Below are 24,505 nucleotides of genomic sequence, written 5' to 3' on the forward strand. Positions count from 1 at the left end.
CAGCGGCAGATCGGGTTTGAATATATGCACGATCTGACACTGTTCGTTTTCAAATATTACATGTACTGTGTGTTGAAACTGCTGCACTGAATAAGCTGACGCCTTCTGTAACAGCTTCAGCGTGTATTCAAACCCGATCTGTCGCTGTTCGTTTTCAAATAATATTGCATGTACTGTACTATTTTAGAATAAAAACATACATTTGATTTCAGTCAGTCTGTAAAAGCCAGTGTAAATGTATGATAATTGTAAAGGTTAGCTTTTTTTTAAATTCAGTTTCATTCTGTCAGTCGCGTTCACGTTCCCCCCTCCTCCCCATCTGACACTGCTGTTTTCACATTGTCCCAGATGGATGGGGACCCTACACAGCCGGGACGCCTGGATGGTCGCCGTGATGGACAGTACCTCCCCTGGGCCACGAGGGGGCAGCCCCCCGGGTTTGCTTATGGGCCACTGGACCGGAGCTGTGAGACTAATCCCTACCGTAGGACGTGGCCACTGCCAGGGGGCACCCAGACAGCTGTGAGGTCCTGGATGGCAGCACTTACGCCACACCAGGAAGTGCTGCCGGAGGAATTCCCAGGGGCACCCGGAGTGCTTCCGGGGGCTCTCTTGACACTTCCGCCACACCAGGAAGTGTCGTCAGGGGGAGCACCTGGAGCTCATCCGGGTCGGTATATAAGGGACTGGTTCCCTCGAGAAGCTGAGTCAGAATTGGGAGGAAGGAGACAAAGCTTGTGAGGAGGGGAGAGGCAGTGAGAAAGAGAAAGAAGAAAGAGTTGGTGGAGGAAGGCATTGTGGTGCTAAAAGAAAATAAAAGAAGTGTTTTGGACTTTCTGGTGTCTGTCTGTCTGTGTCCAGGGGTATGCTTTCCACAACATAAAGATGCACTATAGCTCGAATGTTATTTATTTGGAGACGTGCTATAGCTTGAATGTTATTTATGTAGGGAAGAAAGTACAGTGTCAGGTGCTCATTCAGTGTAATAGGAACCATAGCACAGAGAGGTGTGTGCACTGCAACAAGTACACATGTTGTAAATGTAGGAAGGGCGGGCCTTGGGTGTGTGGGAACTGTTAATATTTGAATGTGATGATTTTATATAGCATGGAACGGAAATCAGCAGTTCTTAGCATTGCACCACGCAAGCTGTCGTATCAACCGCCTACTGTAATTTGTTTTCTTTTTTCTTCGGTTATAGTCTTGAATAAAAGTGCACTTGTTTTGTTATACTTGTACACCAACATATTTTCCTGTGTTTGAGCGACATGGGCATGCTCAAAGAATACATGTGTAATGCCACGAAAAGTGCACGCAGAGCTATAGTGCGTCTTTATGTGAAAATAGGAGTGTCAGGTGGGGGGGGAAGGATCCTGAACGCGACTGAAAGAATGAAAAGTGAATTAAAAAAAAAACAAAGCTAACCTTTACAAGTATCATAAATTACACCGGCTGTTACAGACTGAAATCAAATGTATGTTTTTATTCTAAAATAGTAAGAATAAGAGCAGTTCTCAAAACAGAGTCGTGCGGGATCGAACTCATGACCATTTGATTACCAGTCAGCTGCTGATACCAATACGCCACAGAAGCAATTGTAGTAAATGTGTCAATGTGGCATGCTAAGGCGGCTTTTTTTTCTGCAGTTATATCTTTGAATAAAAGCGCAATTGTTCTGTTATATTTGTACCTTTTGTGAAAGTGTTTCTTTGATATTTGGACTTCAGGCATCATACATTATATGGTTTATGCCTACATTTTGTCATTTACTACTAGAACATGAAAAACGTTTCTGTTTTAAAAATGTGTTTACACAGATTGCTGTAGAAATGCAACACACATGAAATGCGTGTGTTCCAAATAACAATCAGTTATTCCCACTCTAAAACTCCATCTGATAATTCTAGTGTTAAACAGGCAGGATGAACTTCGCTATATGTGTTTGTGGCAGATACATTACCTACATCGGGAACACCCCTCTCTAAGGCGACTCAGGAAGGACAAACATTACAAAGCATGCATATCTGAACACAACAACAGCCCTCAAATGGAAATGGTCAATGATTAAACACTTTACCCATCCCAACAAACATGACAGTTTTAATCTTATAAAACTACACCAAAATAAATATCAGCGACCGGATCCATAAATACATCCCATAACACCAATACGTACATTACAGAAATACAGTGATCCCTCGCTATATCGCGCTTCGCCTTTCGCGGCTTCACTCCATCGCGGATTTTATATGTAAGCATATTTAAATATATATCGCGGACTTTTTGCTGGTTCGCGGATTTCTGCGGACAATGGGTCTTTTAATTTCTGGTACATGCTTCCTCAGTTGGTTTGCCCAGTTGATTTCATACAAGGGACGCTATTGGCAGATGGCTGAGAAGCTAGATTGCTTACTCTTTGCTTACTCTTCTCTCTCTATTGCGCTGACTTTCTCCGATCCTGACGTATGGGGATTGAGCAGGGGGGCTGTTCGCACACCTAGACAATACGGACGCTCGTCTAAAAATGCTGAAAGATTATCTTCACGTTGCTATCTTTTGTGCAGCTGCTTCCTGAAACGACATGCTTCACGGTGCTTCGCATACTTAAAAGCTCGAAGGGCACGTATTGATTTTTGACTGAAAAACAAACTCTGTCTCTCTCGATCTCTCTCTCTCCCTCTCCCCCTGCTCCTGACGGAGGGGGTGTGAGCTGCCGCCTTCAACAGCTTTGTGCCGCGGTGCTTCGCATACTTAAAAGCCAAACAGCCCCTATTGATTTGTTTGCTAGAGATTGTTTTCTCTATCTATGTGACATTCTGTGCTCCTGACACGCACTCCTTTGAAGAGGAAGATATGTTTGCATTCTTTTAATTGTGAGACGGAACTGTCATCTTTGTCTTGTCATGGAGCACAGTTTAAACTTTTGAAAAAGAGACAGATGTTTGTTTGCAGTGTTTGAATAACGTTCCTGTCTCTCTACAACCTCCTGTGTTTCTGCGCAAATCTGTGACCCAAGCATGACAATATAAAAATAACCATATAAACATATGGTTTCTACTTCGCGGATTTTCTTATTTCGCGGGTGGCTCTGGAACGCAACCCCTGCGATGGAGGAGGGATTACTGTAACATAAAAAGTAACCTTCGACACACACAACCCACCAAGTCCAAGCGGTGCTGACACTTCTTTTAATGGTAGTCTTTTTTCTCTGTACCCCCCACCTAGTGTCTCCAAAATGCACAATCCTAGACGAGCAAAGATTTATTTAAGCTGACCCAAGTTACTCTCTTATGATTGTCCTGTCCGCTTCTATCCCAGAGTGTTTCGGGTGGCGAAGTCTTCAAGATGGCCATCCCCCAAAAATATGAACGGTCTCAGATCCTTGCGTGAGCAATCTTCTCTCTGGCCTTGGATAGACTGTTTGCTGCTCTTTCCATGGCAACCCCTCCAGGAAGGTATGGCAACAGACTGCACCCTGCAAAGGTCCTCCTTATAATGTGCCCATTTTATTTCTTCACCCACTACCTTATTATAGGGGCTTAGGTAGTGACAGGGATTCCAGGGATGACAGAGAAACAAAAGATGAACCAGTGTGGCAGTGTTAAACAAGGACTCCTCGAATGCAACGTGGAAAGGCTTAAAGACCATAATGGATTATAAGCGTAGCAATCAGCAGGTCAGCTATGACCCTAGTCTCCCTGACACCTTGAACAGTTTCTTTGCACGCTTTGATGCATCTAGCAGCAGGGAGACTGTATATCTCCCTTGGCTGGAGGAGCAGCATCAGCCTCTATCCCTGCAACTACACCAAGTGAGATCCACCCTGAGGAAGATCAACACCAACAGAGCTGCAGGACCGGATAAGGTGTTGGGTAAGACACTGAAAATATGTGCTGATCAATTGGCAGGAGTCTTTCTGGACATTTTCAACCTTTCTCTACAACTTGCAATTGCCCCTGTCTGCCTCAAATCCTCCACTATTGTGCCAGTGCCTAAAAAATCAGCGGTCACCTGCCTTAATGATTACCGCCCTGTGGCTCTGACCCCAGTAATAATGAAGTGCTTTGAGAGAATCCTCCTAAAGTCCATCAAGGATGCCATCCCTGCTGGATTTGACAGCCATCAGTTCGCCTACAGGAGGAACAGATCTACAGAGGATGCCGTCTCAATAGTACTTCACACAGCCCTGACTCATCTCAGTGCCCTAACACTTATGTTAGGATGCTATTCGTCAATTTTAGTTGAGTGTTTAACACCGTAATCCCAGACAAGCTGATGCAAAAGCTTCATAATCTGGGTCTGTCCACATCGTTGTGTCTCTGGATCAGGGACTTTCTCACTAACAGGCTTCAGGTGGTTAGAATTGGAGATCATACATCAGCCACACTGGTTTTGAACACAGGCACGCCACAGGGTTGTGTGCTCAGCCCAGCACTCTTCACGTTATTTACACGCGATTACTCTGCCATCCATGCCACAAGTATGGTTGTGAAGTTTGTGGATGATACGACTGTGGTGGTTCTCATATCAGACAATGATGAGACTTGCTATAGAGAGGAGATACAACACCTAGCACTATGGTGCTCAGCCAACAACCTCATCTTCATCACCAGCAAGACCAAAGAGATCATTGTGGACTATAGGAGGTCCAGAAGAACATAACATGCTCCTATATTCATACATGAGGAGGCTGTAATGTGTGTGGACAATATCAAGTTCTCGGGTATCCACATCACATCGGATCTGACCTGGGGCCTCATGCATAACGCCGTGCGTAGAATTCGCACTATAACATGACATAAGCACAAAAGCCGAAATGTGCTTACACACAGAAAAATCCAGATGCAGGAATCTGTGCATTCGCCAACTTCCGCGTTCTTCCGCTACATAAATCCTACTCAGCGTGGAAATAAACGCTCGTGCACGCGCTTGCTGTCCCGCCCCAACTCCTCCCAGAATTACGCCTCTTTGAATATGCAAATCAATATAAATAGCCCTTAAGCCCAGTGTTCTGTGAAAAGACAATGGCAAAAGCACGAGGGAAAATAGAAGAAATTCAGCGAATACCAAATGGAGGCAAAGAAAAACGTACTATTTGTTGGTTTAAACAGTTATATAAGCAACAAAAGGAAGTTGATTGAGTGACATAGCGTGTCGGAGAAACTCGAAAGCTCAAGTTCATAAAGTCACACAGTGCCCGAAGTAAAAAAGTTGTCAGATATCAAAGTCAGCGTGAAAAGGCGACTTGTAGCCCACCGTCTGAGTGTCATATGAAAGCTTATTAGGGTGCAGTGGAAAAAAAGGCACATAGTGTGAAAAAAGCACGAAATGTCAACTTTAATCTCGAAATTTCCACTTTAATCACATAGTTTATTTTGTCATTAAAATAGAACATCATAAACTTCATCTTAAAATTGTTTAATTTACTGGTTTCTCAAATCCCATCATAACTAAAGTAGCACGTTAAATGCTTTTTGTGTACTGTATTTAATCTTATATGTGCTCTATGTGCCTGAATCACTACGTGCTCTTCCTCCGACAGGACACAGAATCCATTACGTTCGTAATATTACAGCTCTCTGAGTAATTCAAATACTGAGAAGTATACGTGATATCATTTTCATGATGATATGCATTAAAGCATGTTATTAAACATTGGAACATGGTGGCGCAGTGATTGTTCATGTCTTACAGCAACAAGATGCTTGCTGCGCCATGCGCGACCTTCAATGAAATGCTCTATTACAGAAGTTCTGACTTTTTCAAACGTACTAACCCCCAATTCCTGTCCTTACTTTTCTTTCTCCAAATACCCAATCGCCACACAATCAGCTCTGTAATAGACGTTAAGCCATCTGTAAGCTTAGAACGCCGATTTTTCAAAACTTTTAAGGAACATCGAAATATCTTCGTAATGTTTAATTATTCTATCCATCTATCCTTCCAGTGTCGCGCCAGCCACAGCATGAAAACAGCGCGAGGCAGGAACAATCCGTGAACGGAGAGCCAGCTCCTTGCTTGCACAGCGGCACCATGTAGTTAAAGTTAAAGTTTTATCTGTATAATCAACATATTTTGCTGCATTTCATCTTAAAAATTATATCGTCATCATATGTAAATACGCGCTTTATAAAGTGGCTCAGGATGTGCAATATTATAACTGTCATAAGTACAATTACCTCACGGTTAATTGCAAGTACAAACTTTTCTACAAGGAGCACATGATGGACTGATTGCATGTGTTTATAGTTCTTGGGATGAAACTGTTTGTGAACCGCGAGGTCCGAACAGAAAAAGCTGTGAAGCGTTGGTCGGATGAGAGCAGTTCAAATAGCGAATGTCTGAGGCAGAGAGTCCTTGATGCTGTATACCGATAATTCTCTTTCCAATCTGTGATTCACACTCAGATACAGTGATATAAATACTTCGAGTGGTGCAGTGTGAGTAATATGGAAAAAGATGATCCGCTGTGGCAACCCCTAACGGGAGCAGCTGACAGAAGAAGAAGGTGGTGCAATGAGAGTAACAACGCTAAAGCAGTTATGGTATTTAGAATAGTTTGACCATTCTGTGGACCGTTATATTGTTACAGGTTAATTACAATCAGATGCATTAAATTTATGAACGATATGCGGTTAATTTCAGTGTATTTGATAAAGCCGCCATCGTGGATGTGGATCTAAGAAAGGGTAACCACACAGGAACAGTAGCACTGCTTTGACGCTGGGTGCCGCCAGTCTGCAAAACCGAGCGGAGAACTTGCGTACGACAGAGTATGAGGTACCATGGAAAAGTGCGTGGCTTTACGCCAAGTGTAGGTTTTATTCATCGTGATTTGAACGTGGAAGCGTTTTTACGCAACATTTCTGTGCATACGCACTGATCTTTGAACACATCTCACCTGGTAAAGAAGGCCCAACAAAGACTCTTCTTCCCCGGGAAGATGAGACGTGCTGGATTCTCCTCTTGGCTGCTCACAAACTTCTACAGATCAGCTATAGAAAGCATTCTTTGTCACAGTATGACAATGGGGTACTGCAGCTGCACAGGACAGGAAGGACTTGGCACGGGTGGTGAGAACAGCACAGGGGATCGTGGGAAGTCTTATCCTAGACCTGGACTCTGTATATGCTGGAAGGGTGCAGAAGAGGGCCAAATGTATAGCTGCGGATCTTACCCATCTGGGAAAATGGACTGTTTGTACCACTGCCTTTGGGAAAATGGTACAGAAACATAAAAACACGTACCAGCAGACTGAAAGGCAGCTTTTTCCCCAGAGCTGTGAAGTCCATCTGCCCCTGCTGATACACACACATACATCTACCCCTAACCTGCCCCCCCTGTAAACATGCACACGCACTTTCCCTCGTAATCAAACACACACACACTTGTATTCCTCCCCTGCAGACCCAGCACACAGATCACTGGTCTCTGCAGGCATACTACCTCAGTAAAGTCTGGACTTGATTATGTTTTATTGCTGCTGTCTTTTATACTTATGTGAATTTTATTATTTATAGTGTATTTTGTATTTAAGTATTCTGCCTTGAAGCAGACTCCTACCAACAAATAATTTTATGTGTATGCATAATGACAATAAAGAATTCTATCTATCTATACTTACATCTTTAATAGAATATGAATGTAAATGACACGTGGCATGATAGACTAATTTTAAATCCATCTACTGTAGCAGTCCACACTCCTTTGTAAATGAGTGGCTTCTGCACCAAAAATGGTGAAACTTTATTCACTGTCACAGTACTTTTTCCTAAAAAGCACCTATTTTTTGGCCAAGTACCACATTACATCAGTCTTTCTGTCTTCAAAAAGAAAGTCCACTGTTTATTCTTGCATTTGCACACTGTATTGTGCTCTTTTAAAAAATTTTTTTTATTTTATTAATTTTCGTTGTAATCATTCCATACAAATAGATCAATTTATAACCCAACAAAATTGAAGACAAATCAAACCCCACCCCTGAGAAGGAGAGCTTAGCTAAAGGAAAATTGCTTAGGGCTTTTTAGTAAGGCAACATTAAACAAAAGAAAGGGAGATGTAAATATATATGTAAATAAGAGATGGAGAAGGGAATTAAATGCGGTAATAGTTATTTCTCTTATTCTAAAATAATATTGATTAAGTCCTGCCAGGTTTTGAAAAAATTTTGTACAGATCCTCTAACTGAGAATTTAGATTTTTTCCAATTTCAAATAATATAAAACATCGGTTTCCCACTGACTTATCAGAGGAGAATTAGGATTCTTCCAATTTAACAAAATAAGTCTGCGTGCCAAAAGTGTAGTGAATGCAATCACCGTTTGCTTGTCCTTCTCCAATTCAAGTCCATCTGGAAGAACACCGAACACAGCTGTTAATGGGTTAGGAGGGATTGTGACCCCAAGGCTGCCTGAAAGGCACTTAAAAATTTTTGTCCAAAATGATGTTAGTTTGGTGCAGGCCCAAAACATGTGACCCAGTGAGGCAGGAGCTTGGTTGCAGCATTCGCAGGTTGGATCCTGCCCTGGAAACATTTTGGACACTTTTAAGCGAGACAGATGAGCTCGATATATAATTTTTAGTTGAATAATTCTATGCTTTGTGCATATAGAACTCGAGTGAATTCTCTGCTTTGCTACCTTCCACTCCTTTTCTGATATATTGATTAAGAGATCTTCTTCCCGATGTCCTCTTGGATCTTTGAAAGGTAGGGACTCTAATAAGATTTTATATAATGCGAAAATAGTGTTTAATTCCTCGAAATTGAGCAGTATTTTTTCCACTTGCGATGGTTGAAAGAGGTGGTTCTCTTGCAGAGGTGCCACTGATAAAAGATTTTCCATCTTAAAATGCTTTCTAATTTGGCTCCATATTCTGAGTGAGTAAAGCACAATTGGGTTATTAGTATATTTGCGATAACTTGCATTTATTGGAGAGCATAGCAAGGAGTATAAAGAAGTACTTCAGGATTTTACTTCTATTGTGGACCAAGCCTGTGTATGTTCATTTATTTGTGTCCAGGTTTTTATGGCTTGTATGTTTGCTGCTCAGTAATAAAACTGAAAATTAGGTAAAGCCATGCCACCTTCTGCCTGAGGTCTTTGTAGGGTCGCTCTTCGGATACGTGGGTGTTTTGAGTTCCAAATGAATGAGGTTATTGTTGAATCTAACTGTTTAAAAAACGATTTATTGATATATATTGGAATGTTTTGAAATAAAAAGAAAAGTTTAGAAGGATATTCATCTTAACAATGTTAATTCTTCCGGCTAGAGTGAGATGAAGGGTTGACCATCTATGCAAGTCCTGCTTAATTTTTTCCATACAGACGGCAGATTTTGTTGATAAAGAGCTTTATGTTTACTTGTGATATTTACCCCTAGGTATTTAAACTGATCTGCTATGGTAAAAGGTAGGGTGTCTAATGTAATATTATATGCTTGTGAATTCACTGGAAAGAGTATACTTTTATTCAGATTAATTCTAAGACCAGATATCTTTTGAAATTCTGATAGTGCTGTTAAAACAGCAGGGACAGTGTTTTCTGGGTCTGATATATACAAGACCATATCATCTGCATATAGAGAAATTTTCTGTTCCAGTCCTTCTCTGACAATCCCCTTTATCTGATAAGAATTTCGGCAGTCAACCGCCAATGGTTCAATAGCGATTGCAAACAACAGTGGCGACAAGGGACATCCTTGTTTGGTACCACGTTCTAGTTTAAAGTAGTCTGAGCAAATGTTATTAATACAAACTGAAGCTTCTGGATTGGTATACAGTAGTTTGATCCATGCACAAATATTCGGGCCAAACCCAAATTTCTCCAATGCAGTGAAAAGGTAGTTCCATTCAATCATATCAAATGCTTTTTCTGCGTCAAATGATAGTAATATCTCTGGGGTGTTTGATTTTGCTGGTGAATATATAACATTAAACAAGCGTCGGAGATTGGAAGATAGGTGTCGGCCATTAATAAATCCAGTTTGATCCTGTGATATTACCGAGGGCAGCACTTTCTCCATCCTTCTAGCTAGGATTTTTGAGAGTATCTTAACATCATTATTCAGGAGTGAAATTGGTCTGTATGATGCACATTGTAACAAGTCCTTATTTTGTTTAGGAAAGACGGTGATTAATGCTTGTCGAAATGTTTGAGGTAGTATTTGGTTGTCTGTAGCTGTAAATGTTGCCAATAAGAGGGGAGCTAGCTAAGTGGAGAATTTCTTCTAAAATTCTACGGGGTAACCATTAGGGCCTGCTGATTTCCCGCTTTGTAGTGACTTTATGGCGTCTAGTAATTCTGTTAGCGTTAGAGGTTTATCCAGTTCCTCAGCACTTAAAGCATCTATTTGTGGTATCTGTGATGTATCCAGAAATGCATTAGATTGTGTGTTGTCTTCTTTGGGCTCAGTAGAATATAAAGACTTATAATAATCTCTAAACGTGTGCATTATATTTTTATGGTCAATAATTTCTTCTCCATTCTTGTTGGTGATTACTGGTATTGCATTGCGAACTTCTTGTTTGTGAATTTGTTGAGCTAAAAGCTTATTAGCTTTTTCTCCGTGTTCATAGTAATGATGTCTAGACTTATAAATAAGTTGTTCAGTTTCTTTAGTTATTAAGATGTTAAGTTCTGTATGCAGGGCCTGCCTTTTCCTGTGGAGAACTTCATTTGGACGCCTGGCTTGTTCTTCATCTATTATAGTAATTTCACTTCTTAGCTCTGACACTTTCTTGGTTTCTAATTTATTTCTGTGGGAAAGATATGAAATAATCTGTCCTCTTAAGAAGGCCTTTAGAGTTTCCCAGAGTGTTCCTGCAGAAACCTCTGTGGACATGTTTGTCTCTAGGAAGAAGCTGATTTGTTTGGATATAAATTCTGTGCAGTTCTCGTCTGCCGATAAAAGAGGGTTAAGACGCCATCTACGAGGTGAGTGTGAGGGGCTTAATGATTTTAGCTCCAAGACTAGAGGGGCATGGTCAGAGATAACAATTGTGTCATATTTGCATGATTTAATTGTAGGCAGGAAATTATTATCTATAAAAAAATAATCAATTCTTGAGTAGCTATAATGTACTGGTGAGTAGAACGAATATGTTCTTGAGTTTGGGTTAAGAAACCTCCAGGGGTCTGATAAGTTGTGATCATTTAAAAACTGTGTAATTGTCTTTGCAGTATTAGATGTCGTCCCCCCTGTCACAGGAGTCCTATCTAAGAGTGGATTTAGAACACAAAGTCCCCAGCCATTATAATTTTATGAGTGTTCACATTGGGAATGGATGCAAATAGATTTTGCATGAATTCCTTATCATCAACATTGGGTGCATAAACATTTATCAAAATCATTTTACTGTTATATAAGTTGCCCATGACCATCACATATCTCCCTTCAGGGTCCGATACTACATCTGATGCTACAAATGGAACTGTTCTGTGTATGAGAATTCCCTCCCCTCTAGTTTTCTTTATCCATATTACTAAACGAGAATGGTAAATCAGATATGGACACAGGGACCTGCCCGTGGACGCAAAAGACATAGTGCCACACAAAGCCCCCTAAACACCCCAGGGACACGCGTCTGAAACCGCGGAAGCAAAACTGTCTCTGCTCCAAAACCAAACAGCTCAACAACTAACACGGCTTCGACACCGAGCCCGCGTGGACAGATCTAATGAACGTGGACGCCTACAACACGCGTCTCAAATTGCGTAGGCAAAGCAGGCACGGATTCAACACGACACAGCTCGAGTGATCGAGATACAAACACGCGCCTGCCTAGATATAATTAATGAACGCAGGCGCCTACAACTTGCGTCTGAAATGCCGCAGACCAGTCAGGCACTGCTCCAAAAAGAAACAGCTCGACTAAACGAGATACGAAGTGAAACGGGAAACACTACAGAGTCCGCAGTGCTCCATAATGCACCACATGATAGTTCGGAAAGAGCTTCGTAGTAACAGTGGGGAGACCCAGAGTGACACGGGCGAACGCTCCGTATTAAACATACGTCATCCTCACACATCCAAAATATACAGCATAGGTGAATCACATTACAGTGATGCATTATTAACAGTACGATAAACATCACAGTATCGCAAACAAATGAAAATTATTACTCAAAAAAGGTAAAATATATTCACCACGCACCAGGTGTCATTGAAACAAAAGCAGAATAAAGCGAGATCAGAAATGAAAGACAGAGTAGAAAGCAAACTAAAACGTCATAAACAGGTTAAACGAGGGGGCCAAACACATGGACAACAGGTTACAGATAATGAAGACCGGAATTCAAAAGCTTCAAAAACAAAAGCTCGACTGACCGAGATACAAACTGAAACAGGAAACACTACGGGGTCCGCAGTAGTCCATAATGCACCACGTAATAGTACGGAAGGAGCTCCGTATTAACAGTGAGGGGCACCAGAGTGACACGGGTGAACGCTCCGTATTAAACGTGCTTCATCCTCACACGTGACTGCCCAGCGGGCACGGGTTCAAAACACCGGGGGTAGTCGAGCGAAGCGAGCAGGGGGCGGAGCCCCCTTGTAAAGCTAGAATGGAACATTTGGCCAGTCCAGTCTTTTTGTAGTCTGAACTGATCCTTGGTTAGTAAGTGGGTCTCCTGTAAAAATACTATTTTAGCGTTTAAGCCTGTTAGGTGAGAGCATACTTTCTTTCTCTTTAATTCGTGATTCAGGCCTTTCACATTTCAGCTCACAAAGTTAACTGTCCCATCATGGAGACATTGATTCTGAGTTTTTAATGTCATTTTATAGTTTTAATTGGTAATGAGGCAGTTTTAATCTTAGTTTCAAGATTCCCCATGAGTTATTGCATTTTAGCCTATTGTTGCATTGATATTTATAATTATAAGGATTACAAGAATAGATTAGATATAACCTGCTCTCCTTCTCTCCCCCCTTTATCCCCCCACCCCCCCCATTTTGCCTCCCCACATGAGGCTAGATCCCACTTCGCGATGTCCCAGTCCTCTGACATACGAAGAGACAGAGCACGTCCAAAACAAAACAAACCCCACCCTGCAGCGGCGTTAGAGAATTAAAACAGATATCTTTTGCAGCTAAATTCTTAATACTATCTGCCGAAAATATTATCATTAACAGTCTTTAAGATTGAAATAATCTTCAGCGCTTTTAAGTTATTAAAATAATAGGATAAAAAAAAAAAAAAAAAAAATCAACCCTGGGAATGATTTTAAAAACTAGGATAAACCTGGTAATTCCTACTGTAATAGTATAATGGTAATAGTATAAATAGTATAAAAAGCAATAAACCAAGGGTATGATGTTAAACAGTCTACTTTAAGGTATAATAGAATAATAAAAAAAACAAATCCTACTTTAATTACTTCCACACTTTCACACTCACGTCTATAACTCTAATTAAAACATAAACATATAAAGTCCAGATAAAGAAAAGGATGTATAATTATAATACCAATCTCTTTAAACATGGATCCAGAGAGCAGATCATAGGTCCTTCCCATGCCTTGATAGAATACGGCTCCTTATTAACTTTCAAAAGAGTGTCGGAAACAGCTTCTTTAATTCCTTTTCAGCTTCTTCTTTGCTTAAGAAAATATAATATTGATCTTGAACTTCCACTCGTATTGTGCTCTTGTGGTTTGTTCCGTCTATAATGTGCATCTCGCATGTTCTGTTTCCTCATATCAAATTGATGCTGGCTGTGTACTTTCTTTTCCAAGATGTGTGAAAAACATTGATGCCATTTTCAGTGGCCTTTTTTTTTTAAGCTGAAATAAGTGGAATGCCAATCTTTTTTATTAACATAAATTTAATTACAAAAATGTGTGTTCAAAATGGATGGAAAATAACGCACCTAATCTTTAAAATGCTTATTCTTGAGCATGCAAATTTACAATAAAAATGAAAAAATAACATTTGTAAGTTATCAGTATTTGAAAACTTTTACATTTAGATCATTTTACAGAGCTGTATAAACAACTTATCTTCCATTTTCTGCTGGAAGATGAATACAATGTAAAATGGAATACTATTCTAGCTTTTTCGTGAATTTTTATTTTATGGAAATCTTGTGTCAGCACTTTTAAAAGTCAAAGTAGTTTTTCATATTGTGCTAGGAAATGTCTTGGGGTGTTTTTGAAAACTGTTATTTCTTGTAGTGGGTAGGAAGAGGAATGAACATCAGTAAGTGACCATGGAAGAATTCAGTCAGATTTATCTGAAATTAATTTACTTCTAATGTAAATCTCCTTTTCAAATTATAATAAATACTCTAAAGAAATAAAAATGCAAGTATAAATAACTAAAATTTTATTTAAAAATCATTTTACCACCTTCTGACAGGTCATGCAATTTTCACATAATTATTTATAATAGTTATCCAAATCTTCATATTACCGAATATCCTATCAGTAAACAACTGTTTTTCCTCAACAGCCAATTTAAGTTTTTGCGTTTCTGGATATACGGGTTCCCATTTTTGTTTTCTGTAGATCCATCTACAGTTGATAGATTAAGTATAGTTTTACAAGCTGTCTAACTTCCTTCAAATATAGCTAGCAAAGAGGTTAATTGAAGCCTTCCATTATATTTGTATTTTGGAAAAAAAAATCCTTTTGTTAAGATTATTTGTATAGCAGCAAAATTTAAATGCAATTTATTAATTTTTTTCCAGACTGCTTTATTGTGCCTTTTCAAAAGAGATCTTGGTCAAATTGACTTACACGTGCTACCTTGTTGTTTTGGTCCTTGCTTTACAGCGGCTGAAACTCTAAGCAGTGTTATCTTGCTAGCATTTCACATAAAATGTGATTCTAAAAATACAGTACATAGTTCTTAGATGCTGAGATTGTACCCTATAAGTAAAACTAATAGAATGTGTATTTCTCAAAAATTCTTATATATTACCATAACTGCACATCTCACAACTTTCCTCAAAATGTTGCATGGAGTCTAATAAAGTAGAGGAAAATGGTTTGGCACAAATCATACATATGGAAACAGTGTTGTAAGGAGGAAGGGATTGTATCTTTTCTGTTCTATATCTTGTAATGTTGAAAGACTTACTTTACTAATAATCAGTTTATGTGTTTAAGCTGGTTCTAGATTGAATCCATCCATCCATTTTCCAACCCGCTGAATCCGAACACAGGGTCACGGGGGTCTGCTGGAGCCAATCCCAGCCAACACAGGGCACAAGGCAGGAAACAATCCTAGGCAGGGTGCCAACCCACCACAGGACACACACAAACACACCCACACACCAAGCACACACTAGGGCCAATTTAGAATCGCCAATCCACCTAACCTGCATGTCTTTGGAATGTGGTCTAGATTGAATTTGTGTGATAATTTCTAATAAAAGTTATATTCTTCATCCATTTTTTTCACAGGCTGCTGGAGGAAGAGGCCAGCAAGCGTAAGGAACTGGAAAAAATACACCTGCAGCAACAGAAAGCAATTTCTGAGACAGAGGCAGAGAAGATGGAACTGGAGCAACAGCGAATTATTAAAGAAAATGCATTACAAAATGCCATGTGTCAGTTGGAACACCTTGAACAAGAACGAAAAGAAGCACTACAGCAGTATGAGGTAAAACAATTAAGTACACTAGTTCTTGTTTTCTAATGTGTTCTGAAAGCTGATAGCGGTGTAAGCAGTGGAGCAAAATATGGAAATGTAAACAAAAATCAAAAACCATATGTAAACAATTTTTAACATGATTTATATTTTATTTTAATTTTGAATTTCAAAATTTAATGTGCATGACAGTTTAATCACAGAGTTAACTCTCTGTCATCTTAGGTTTTATCATTACAGAATACGGGTGACCTTATTCATTATTATGATGGTGTATGTGGCAAGGTGCTGTGCAGAATCCAAATCATGAATATAACATACACATGATGCAATGTTGTCAAACAGCCATAGTGTAGATTGTATGTTAGCTACCAAAAGTAATTAAAATCCAGTTTGACTTCAAGCAAGAATACATTTATTTTAAGAGTTTATGTGAAGGAAGGCAGTGGTGGTTGTCAGTTCAGTTCTTCAAAAATACAGAACCATAGCTGAAAGCTAATTGAAACATACTGCCACCATACAGTAAATGCACGAGGGTGGGTATTTCCTATATACCTTTATGTTCCTGGCCTTTCAACTACAATCTAGTGCTTCAGGTGCAACTCTGGGGAGAACGTTGAAAATAATACCAAGACTGACAGAAGACATAAAGTCAGATAGTTATAAAATATATAAAGCACAAATGAATAAAGCCCCCCCCCCCCCCACCACACACACACATATACACACACACACACACACACACACACACACACATAGTGTTAGTCACAGGCTAAGCTAGGAAAGAAAAAAAGCAAACCTGTATAATGTCACCAGCTGTAAGCAAATGTGAGTAATACGGAGTAAAATAGGCTGAAGATATTATTTGTGAAATAACAATTTTTTCCTAATGCTTTTTTCTGAACCAGGGGAACAAGGTTCAGTAATTAAATGGTATTTGCTTTGTATATATGAACATACTTCACTTCAGTGGGAACAGTAATAATAGGAAATACTGGTAAATATGACTTGTGTTAAAATAAAAGTTCACAAAAAATGTTTCTTGTAATTTTCTATTTCATATGAAAAAGATGTTATGCCACCCTTTGAAGTGAAGCTGCTGGTTGTGACAGTCTCACTAACCTTCTAAAGTTACCAATACTTCTGTGCCTTAACTCTGAACTAGCCATAAACTTGCATACCGGAAAGCACTACCATGTTAAACATGTTAATGAGAGCTGTTATGCACAGTGGTTTCGAGCATGTTATATAAATAGAGTAGAGACTGTTTTTTTCCATTTTTGAATATTATGGTGTGTTGCTGTGTAGAGGTTGTTTAACAGCCTTATAAAAAAAGTGCAAGGCATATTAATGACAATGTATTAAACAATCTTTCTTATATATTGACTATTTCAATTCTTTAAAGAATTCAAAAATTTCAAAAGTGACATTGAGTAATTAACTGAAACCTTGAATGATATAGATTACATTTAAAACAAACAAACAAAAAAAAGTAGTGCAGGGATGCTACCTTTGTATTGTGGACACAATTGGGCTTTATGATAAATAATCAAAAACAGAAAGAGGTTATAGGTTTGCTGGATGTTATTTTTGCTCTTGTTTTCATGTATTTAATGCACACCCATCCATTGTCTGAACCTAGCTCCTTTGTTAGAGGGTCAGAAAGAGGAACAAATGCTGACAGCAGTAGATTCTTACCCACTGCGTAAGATGCTCATTAAGAGAGAAAATCATGTAATTAATCACAGTAAAAGTGTAATGAGTATGTTCAGGATCTTTGAAGCTGTTTTGAGTGAACCAAGTGGCAATTTATACCATGTTCCTATATTGATAAATTAAAAGTAGTTATACCTCATTATGTGAGGATACTAGTACCCTGTTCAAATTAAAGTACGTTTATGTAAAAAAGTAAATTTTTTGATTCCTAAAATAAGGTTAAATCTAACATAAGATGACAAACACCACATAGCAGATTTAACATTTAACTTAAAAGTAAGCAAAAATATAGAAGCTTTGTGCGGGGGGAAAAAATACGTACAACCAATGATTTAATAACTTTCAGGACCACATATGTCAGCAATAGGTTGAAATCATTATTTGCTGAAGTTGCAAGCATCCGCACAAGTGTATTACATAATTAAAGGTCAGGTCTTACAACTTACTGGCTTCATGTCAGTATATATCTGCTGTCTTGTCTCACCCAAAACAGTCACATGCACACACACACACCAAGATCCTTTAACACTAGAATCCCTGAAGCCTAAAAAAAAACTTGTAATCCTGGCCCACCTTAAATTTATTCGCACCTCTCCATCAGCATCTTTTGTTTTGCAACTGAGATAATCAGCACAAGCACCTTGCAGCCTGCTGTCCTTTTCCCACACCACCCACCTATCCCACCCCCCCTCACGGAGCTAAACTCGGGCAAAAAGTTCTCCCAGCTCATGCCAAGGTTCCTTATCTGCATTTGAGGTTCCTGGAGTTGTATAGGATAAATAATACAGTGTATAGTTATTTGGAATACATGCATTTCATGGTGCAGAGGTAAGAACTACTGCCTTAAAACCCAAAAGTACTGGGATCGGCATTATAAAATAAAATGGGATTTCCACCTGCAACTATAGTCATTTTAGTATGTGAGCAATTCACCACGCTAGTGTTTAGATCTGGCAGTGTCATGCTAACCGTGTATGCGCCCAAGAAGTGTTATGTTGCTGTGCAGCAGTCTATTAGCCAGCGAAAGAGCTATGAAGAAGCTGTCTGTTGTTACGTTCCTGCCTTTGTCCAGTCTGATAGCGGTCACGAGACATTGTATCTTTGATTGCTGGTTCAACAAATAGTGCTGAGCAGACATCAACCACAGTACCAACTGTGGTCATCACTTTTCTTGTGAAAAGAATGGCGATAAATTAGAGGTGGGGCGGTATGACCAAAATTCTATATCACGGTATTTTTCTAAATTCTGCCGGTTTCACGGTATTAGATGGTATTTTTTCCCCAAGCATGAGTGGATGTTAACCACATTTTCCACTGCAATTACTGCAGTAGACTGGCTAAGAATAACCTATTAGACTGTTATGAGAATTGTACATCGTACAAAAAGACATTTTAATGTGCACACAAGTATTAATCCAGGTTTGCATGGCCCCATAAAGTGATAGTTTTCAAGGGGGTGGCACTAATGAAGAGTAGGAATCACATTGCATGACAGATGCAGTCAAAATATAGAACCTTTTAATTGAACAAATTTTGCAAAAGCTTAAACTATGATTTTGACAACATATTTTCAACCATCCAAAGAGGCATTTAGACTTAGTAAAATATCCAGAGGTGTTTGTCAAAAGTTGGATTGCACTGAACACGTCTTAGAAAAGGAATAAATAGTAAATATTTTTTGTAAACCCAACTACACTTTCTGTTAATGTTAACAATCTCTGTCCACTGACACGTTAAAGTGACTTTTTAAACAATTTTACCATCATTAAACTGCATAATATTTAAACTAATAAATAATAACTAAAATAAATAATAGTAGTATTACTGATAGTTGCACCATTACTTCAAGGCTTCAAGCCCAGGTACAAATAAAACAAGTGCAACTTGGTGATGACATCTTATCAACTGTACCGTCATTTAGGCAAACTGCATTAATATGGACCTTGCTTCAAGCTAAGCTATATACATAAATAATAAAAACTGCAACTTGCATTTATGATGCTGTTTGTGGTATAGCCCTATGAAAGCGCATTAGAGCCACTGTGAAGAAAAAAAAATATGGACACGGAAGAAAAAAACTATATGTCGAGAATTAATTCGACATGTTGACCATGTCAAGATTAAAGTCGACATTTCCACTTTGTTCTCAGTTTATTTTATAATTAAAGTAGAATGTTGTAAACTAAACTTCATCCTAAAATCAATGTTTAATTTACTAGATTTTCTCAAACCCCATCACAAGTTAATGCAGCACATCAAATACTTTGTGTTAAGTGTTCCCCGACCCAGTCGTTAATCATTACGCTTTTTCTTTCTCCACATTACCAATCATCACACGATAAACGTCTTTGTGAAATTAAAACTAGATATTAACTTAGCCGACGGAGTGTTCAGAACTTTAAAAATATCTTCGTTATACATCGCAGGATGAATACAAGCAAAACATACACTAGCAAGTACAGAAACAAGTACAACTTGGCTTGCAGTATTATCCAGTAGTATAGAAACAGTATTTACACATCTGAGCTTTTAAAACTAAAGTATCTCCAGGCAACGGACGTGACTCCTTTTTTTCGGCAAAAGTTCTTCTGTTCATCATGTTCTACTTTACTTTTAGATCAGTTTCGGAATGCTCTCTGTCCATTTTCACCGCGCGGCATACCTATGCTACCGCCCACTATTTGGTGGTGTAGCAGTGAAAAAAAGCCCTAGTGCAACAAATCTGTGTTTAGAGGTGTAGCAGTGAAAAAGGTCCCCACTTGAACAGTTTCCCGCTGCGCCACGTTCCGAACGTCATTTAGGCAATTTAAACCGGTGTTGCGGTATAAGAAAAATCCATATCATAAAAAAAATAAACGGTTTTCGGTATGAACCGGTATACCGCCCAGCACTACGATAAATGGCATCAACTCAGAGAGGGAGAAGCAGGTTCGTTGTGAACATCACTCAGAGAATAAAACTGAATAATAAAAAAAAAGGGCTAACTTTTACAAGTAGCCAAAATTTACAACAGGTGTTACAGACTCAAATCAAATGTATGTTTTTATTATATTATAATAATAATAGCAGCGCACTACTCAAAACGTGGGGTGCTGGGACACAAACTGGCAACCTTTCGGTTATAAGGCAGCAGCTCATACCTCTGCACCATCCAGGAAAATGTATTAGCATTCTGTCAATTGACATTTGAGCTTGGGTTTGTAAGTCATTGGCAGCAACATGTATTACTTTGGTTATATTCTTGAATAAAAGTGCACATGTTTATTTGATATGTGGACTAAAGTCTTCACACATTATACATTTCATGTCATTATTAGTATAACATGGAAAAAGTTTCTGCTTTAGGTATGTGTTCAGCATTTCTTGCCTCACATTTCCTTTCATCCTACACTTACCCAGATCTTTGTAGACACAGAACACACATGAAATGCATGCATTCCAAATAACAATATACTGTATTATTTACCCTATACAACTCCAGACACCTCACAGAAGCCACGGCTTGAGCTGGGACAACTTTTTGTTGAGCTCCGTCAAGGAGGTGAATGGGACAGCAGGCTACTTGCTGCTTGTGCCCACTGACACATTTACAAAACAAAAGACGCCGATAGAGAGGTGTGAAGGAATTTAAGGCAGACTGGGATTACAAGTATTTTTCATAGGCTTCAGGGATTCTAGTGTTAATGCATTACTTTTTTATCTATACTTGACTTGTGGACATGTTTGTGATGGGTTACCACATGATTTGTAGTAACATCCAAGTTCTTCCAAGTGCAAATTCTTTCATGAGTGATACACTATCCTCTGTTTAGCAAACTTTGTATTGCGGTAGGGTGCAATCTGAGATCTAGCCTGTTAGCAATGCTGTTGAATCATCACGGAAGTTTTTTGTTTCTTTTGTTGAAAAATAACTATTCACAACACCACCATCTATCTCTCAACTTGTGAAGCAATCAAATTGAGATGACTGACAAGCAGAGACACCTGTAAGAAAGACAAAGAAAGGAGAGAACGATAACTAACAAGTTAGGTTGGAGAAGGGACCATAACCGGGTAGCATTAAAGATTTCAAACTGGACTGTTTTCCAAATTCTTCATCAAGATTTATAATATCATCCATTTAAAATGCAAATAGCTCATCATTTTTTTAAGAATAACTTGAGCTACATGACTCAACTTTTGTCTAAGTTTATTGAATTGTGAAATGAAAACCAGGGTATGCCTAACTTTTTGAATTTTTTAGAAGAACAAATTAATAATTGAGCTCACTTGAAGAATCTTATATTAAAAAATTTTATTTAAGAATAGGTAAATAAACTACATTGATTTAATTTTTGACCATTTTACTTCTTATCCAACAATATTACCAGAATGTCTGCAATAAAAACCATACAACACATAACCACTGTATAGAGTCATGAGTCAAGTGACTAAATTAAGTGACTATGAATATTATCCCTACAAAAATAAAGAATTTATCTCTTTAAGGTTGCTAAAGCTTAAACTTTACACTGGCAGTCATACAGTACACCTTAGGAATTTTTTTTTCCTTGTTTTGAATAATAATTATTGTTTTATGACCAATTTTTACTTTTCACTACTTCCTTTTAGTAACAATTATAAGAGAAATATGCTTTAATTTGGTGCCTCGGATTAAACACTTCAAGAACCTCTGCTCTAATACAATAAGTGGTCTCAGAAACTTTAACTGGAAGTTAACATTTTCTTAAAAAAATCTTTTTCCATGAGTGATCAGAACAGTATAATGGTAAATGAAATATCCTTGCTCATTACTGCTTGCTTAGAATGATATTTTAAAAAGAACTAGAATCTTGGATTAGAAAGCTTGTTTAATTTGTTGATTTTGCAAAAGAGTATATGTGCTATATTTCTTGGGAGTATAGCAAGCATAAGATGGGAGGAATGTGATTCATACATACACATTTCCTTGGCAAAATTAAGCCAAGTAGCCTTCCTTACAGAGGGCACATTTTAACTAAATACTGGGTTACCTAAGAAAATGGGGGAAAAGATTTAAGAACTCTGCTCTTCAACACCTCTCATCTAATTAAGATCAACATCTCTCTACAAACGTCAATACAGAACTTGTAAGACATACAGTAACAATACTAGATAGACAAAGAAGAAAAACTCTGTTAGATGACGACCTGTCCCTTTAACACTGAAGGTTTTACCTATTAATAGTTAATGCAACTTATTTTGGTATGTTTGTCTGTCGTGGGAGTACACATGCAGAAAAATCACCAAAAAAAAAAAACAAAAACACAACCTTCATGTGTTGTGGTAGTGTAGGCTGAAAAAGTCTCATAAAAAGAACAGAAATTTTTTAATCTTCCACTGCTTAGTGTTGATGAACATAGGAAAGTCAACATCACATTTTTGTTTGGCTTAACACTAGAATTACCAGTCTACGAGAAAACTTGTAGATCCGGCCCACCTTAAAACCGTTCTCACCTCTCTTTTGTCTTCTAAATGTGCCAATTAAGAGGAGCAGCAAGTAGCCGGCTATTCCATCCCCCACCGCCGCAGAATGTTCACTATGTTTTCCCAGCTCATGCCTTGTTTGATTATCTGGGAGTGGCTGAACTGCTGGAGTTTTAGAATTGAAATAATAGATCGTTATTTGGAATACGCGCATTTCACGCGTGTTCCGTTTCTACAGTAATCTGTTTAAACACATTGCTAAAACAGAAACCTTTTCATATTTTAGTAGTAAATGTTACAAAATATAGGCATAAACTATAGAATGTGTGAAGCCTGAAGTCCAAACATCAAATAAACACTTTCACAAAAGGTTCAACAATGCTACAACACTTTTCGTGGCTTAATACTAAGATTTGCTGACTTGGAACACAGCAGCCCTGCCGTGCTACAGAGACGCGAGTTCGATTCCCAGCTATGAAGAAAGTGTTTTTTTTTTTTTTTTTTTTTGCCTCAAACAGACATAAAATTGGTATGCACTGTAAATCGTTAAGTTTAAAATGTCGATCGCGGTTGTTTCTGTTGATTGAGTCATGCTTTTTACTTAGAGTCCGAACAAGAGCTTGTTCAGCTTATTCAGCTTCTGATCTGACTCAAACAGCGCTAGTATAACTTCACACCCAACCTGACGCTGTTTGTTTTCAAATAATATTGCATTACTTCGACAATGTTTTTTAATTGGTACTATTCGCGTCATAAAATGATTTCTTCAAAACGTCACAAATATTTGTCTCTTTCTTTTTTTAAAATGTGCATTGTAGCACGCATGTTCTTGCGCACACTGAATAAGACAACACTATATGCAATCATCAGATTCAAATGTTAACAGTTAACAGTTATATAGCACGGAATGGAAATCAGCAGTTCTTAGCATTGCACCACGCAAGCTGTCATATCAACCGCCTACTGTAACTTGCTTTCTTTTTTCTTCGGTTATAGTCTTGAATAAAAGTGCACTTGTTTTGTTATACTTTTACATCAACATATGTTCCTTTGTTTGAGCGACATGGGCACAAATACACTGCAGAGCTATAGCGCGTCTATGTGAAAACAGCAGTGTCAGATGGGGAGTGTCTGATGATCGCATATAGCGCTGAAGTTACTACTGTTTGCTATGCCTTCCTCTGCATCTCCTGGAGTACAAAAGAAACAGCATACAGCAACATGTGGAGACTGGCAAGATTGTGGGGAAAAAACACGTGGTCGTATGTATTGTGATACACTGCAGAGCTATAGCACGTCTTTATGTGAAAACAGCAGTGTCAGATGGGGTAGGGGGGTTGGTAGGGAAGGATCCTGAACGCGACAGAGAATGAAAAGTGAGTTTAAAAAAAAAAAAACAAAGCTAACCTTTGCAAATATCATAAATTACACCGGCTGTTACAGACTGAAATCAAATGTATCTTTTTATTCTAAAATAGTAAAAATAAGAACACTTCACTTTTCAAAAGGGAGTCTTGCAGGATCGAATTCGTGACCTTCTAATTGCCAGTCAGCAACTGATACTGTTGCACCGCAGCAGAAGTCGTAGTAAATGAGTGTCAATGTTGCACACTAAGGCGGCTTTTTTTGGCAGCGGGTTTTTTTGTTTTTTTTTGTACCTTTTGTGAAAGTGTTTCTTTGATATTTGGACTTCAGGCTTCATACATTATATAGTTTATGCCTACATTTTGTTGTTTGTTACTAGAATATAAAA

General features: G+C 38.5%; 1 protein-coding gene and 1 long non-coding RNA gene across 2 annotated transcripts in view; one reads left to right on the forward strand and one right to left on the reverse strand.

Annotated features, from left to right (window-relative positions):
- The window catches only part of swap70b (switching B cell complex subunit SWAP70b), a 265,399-nt gene that overhangs the window by 213,185 nt on the left and 27,709 nt on the right, over window positions 1-24,505 (forward strand). Inside the window, 1 exon segment of the mRNA XM_051922050.1 lies at window positions 15,405-15,603. Coding sequence (XP_051778010.1) covers window positions 15,405-15,603 — 199 coding nt within the window.
- Window positions 1,650-24,481, reverse strand: LOC127526516 (uncharacterized). The gene is made up of 2 exons (XR_007934018.1): window positions 24,411-24,481; window positions 1,650-1,690 (listed from the first exon to the last, which is right to left on the reverse strand). It is a non-coding gene; the product is annotated as an uncharacterized LOC127526516 (long non-coding RNA).

This window comes from Erpetoichthys calabaricus, chromosome 2 (assembly GCF_900747795.2).
Source record: "Erpetoichthys calabaricus chromosome 2, fErpCal1.3, whole genome shotgun sequence".
NCBI lineage: Eukaryota > Metazoa > Chordata > Cladistia > Polypteriformes > Polypteridae > Erpetoichthys > Erpetoichthys calabaricus.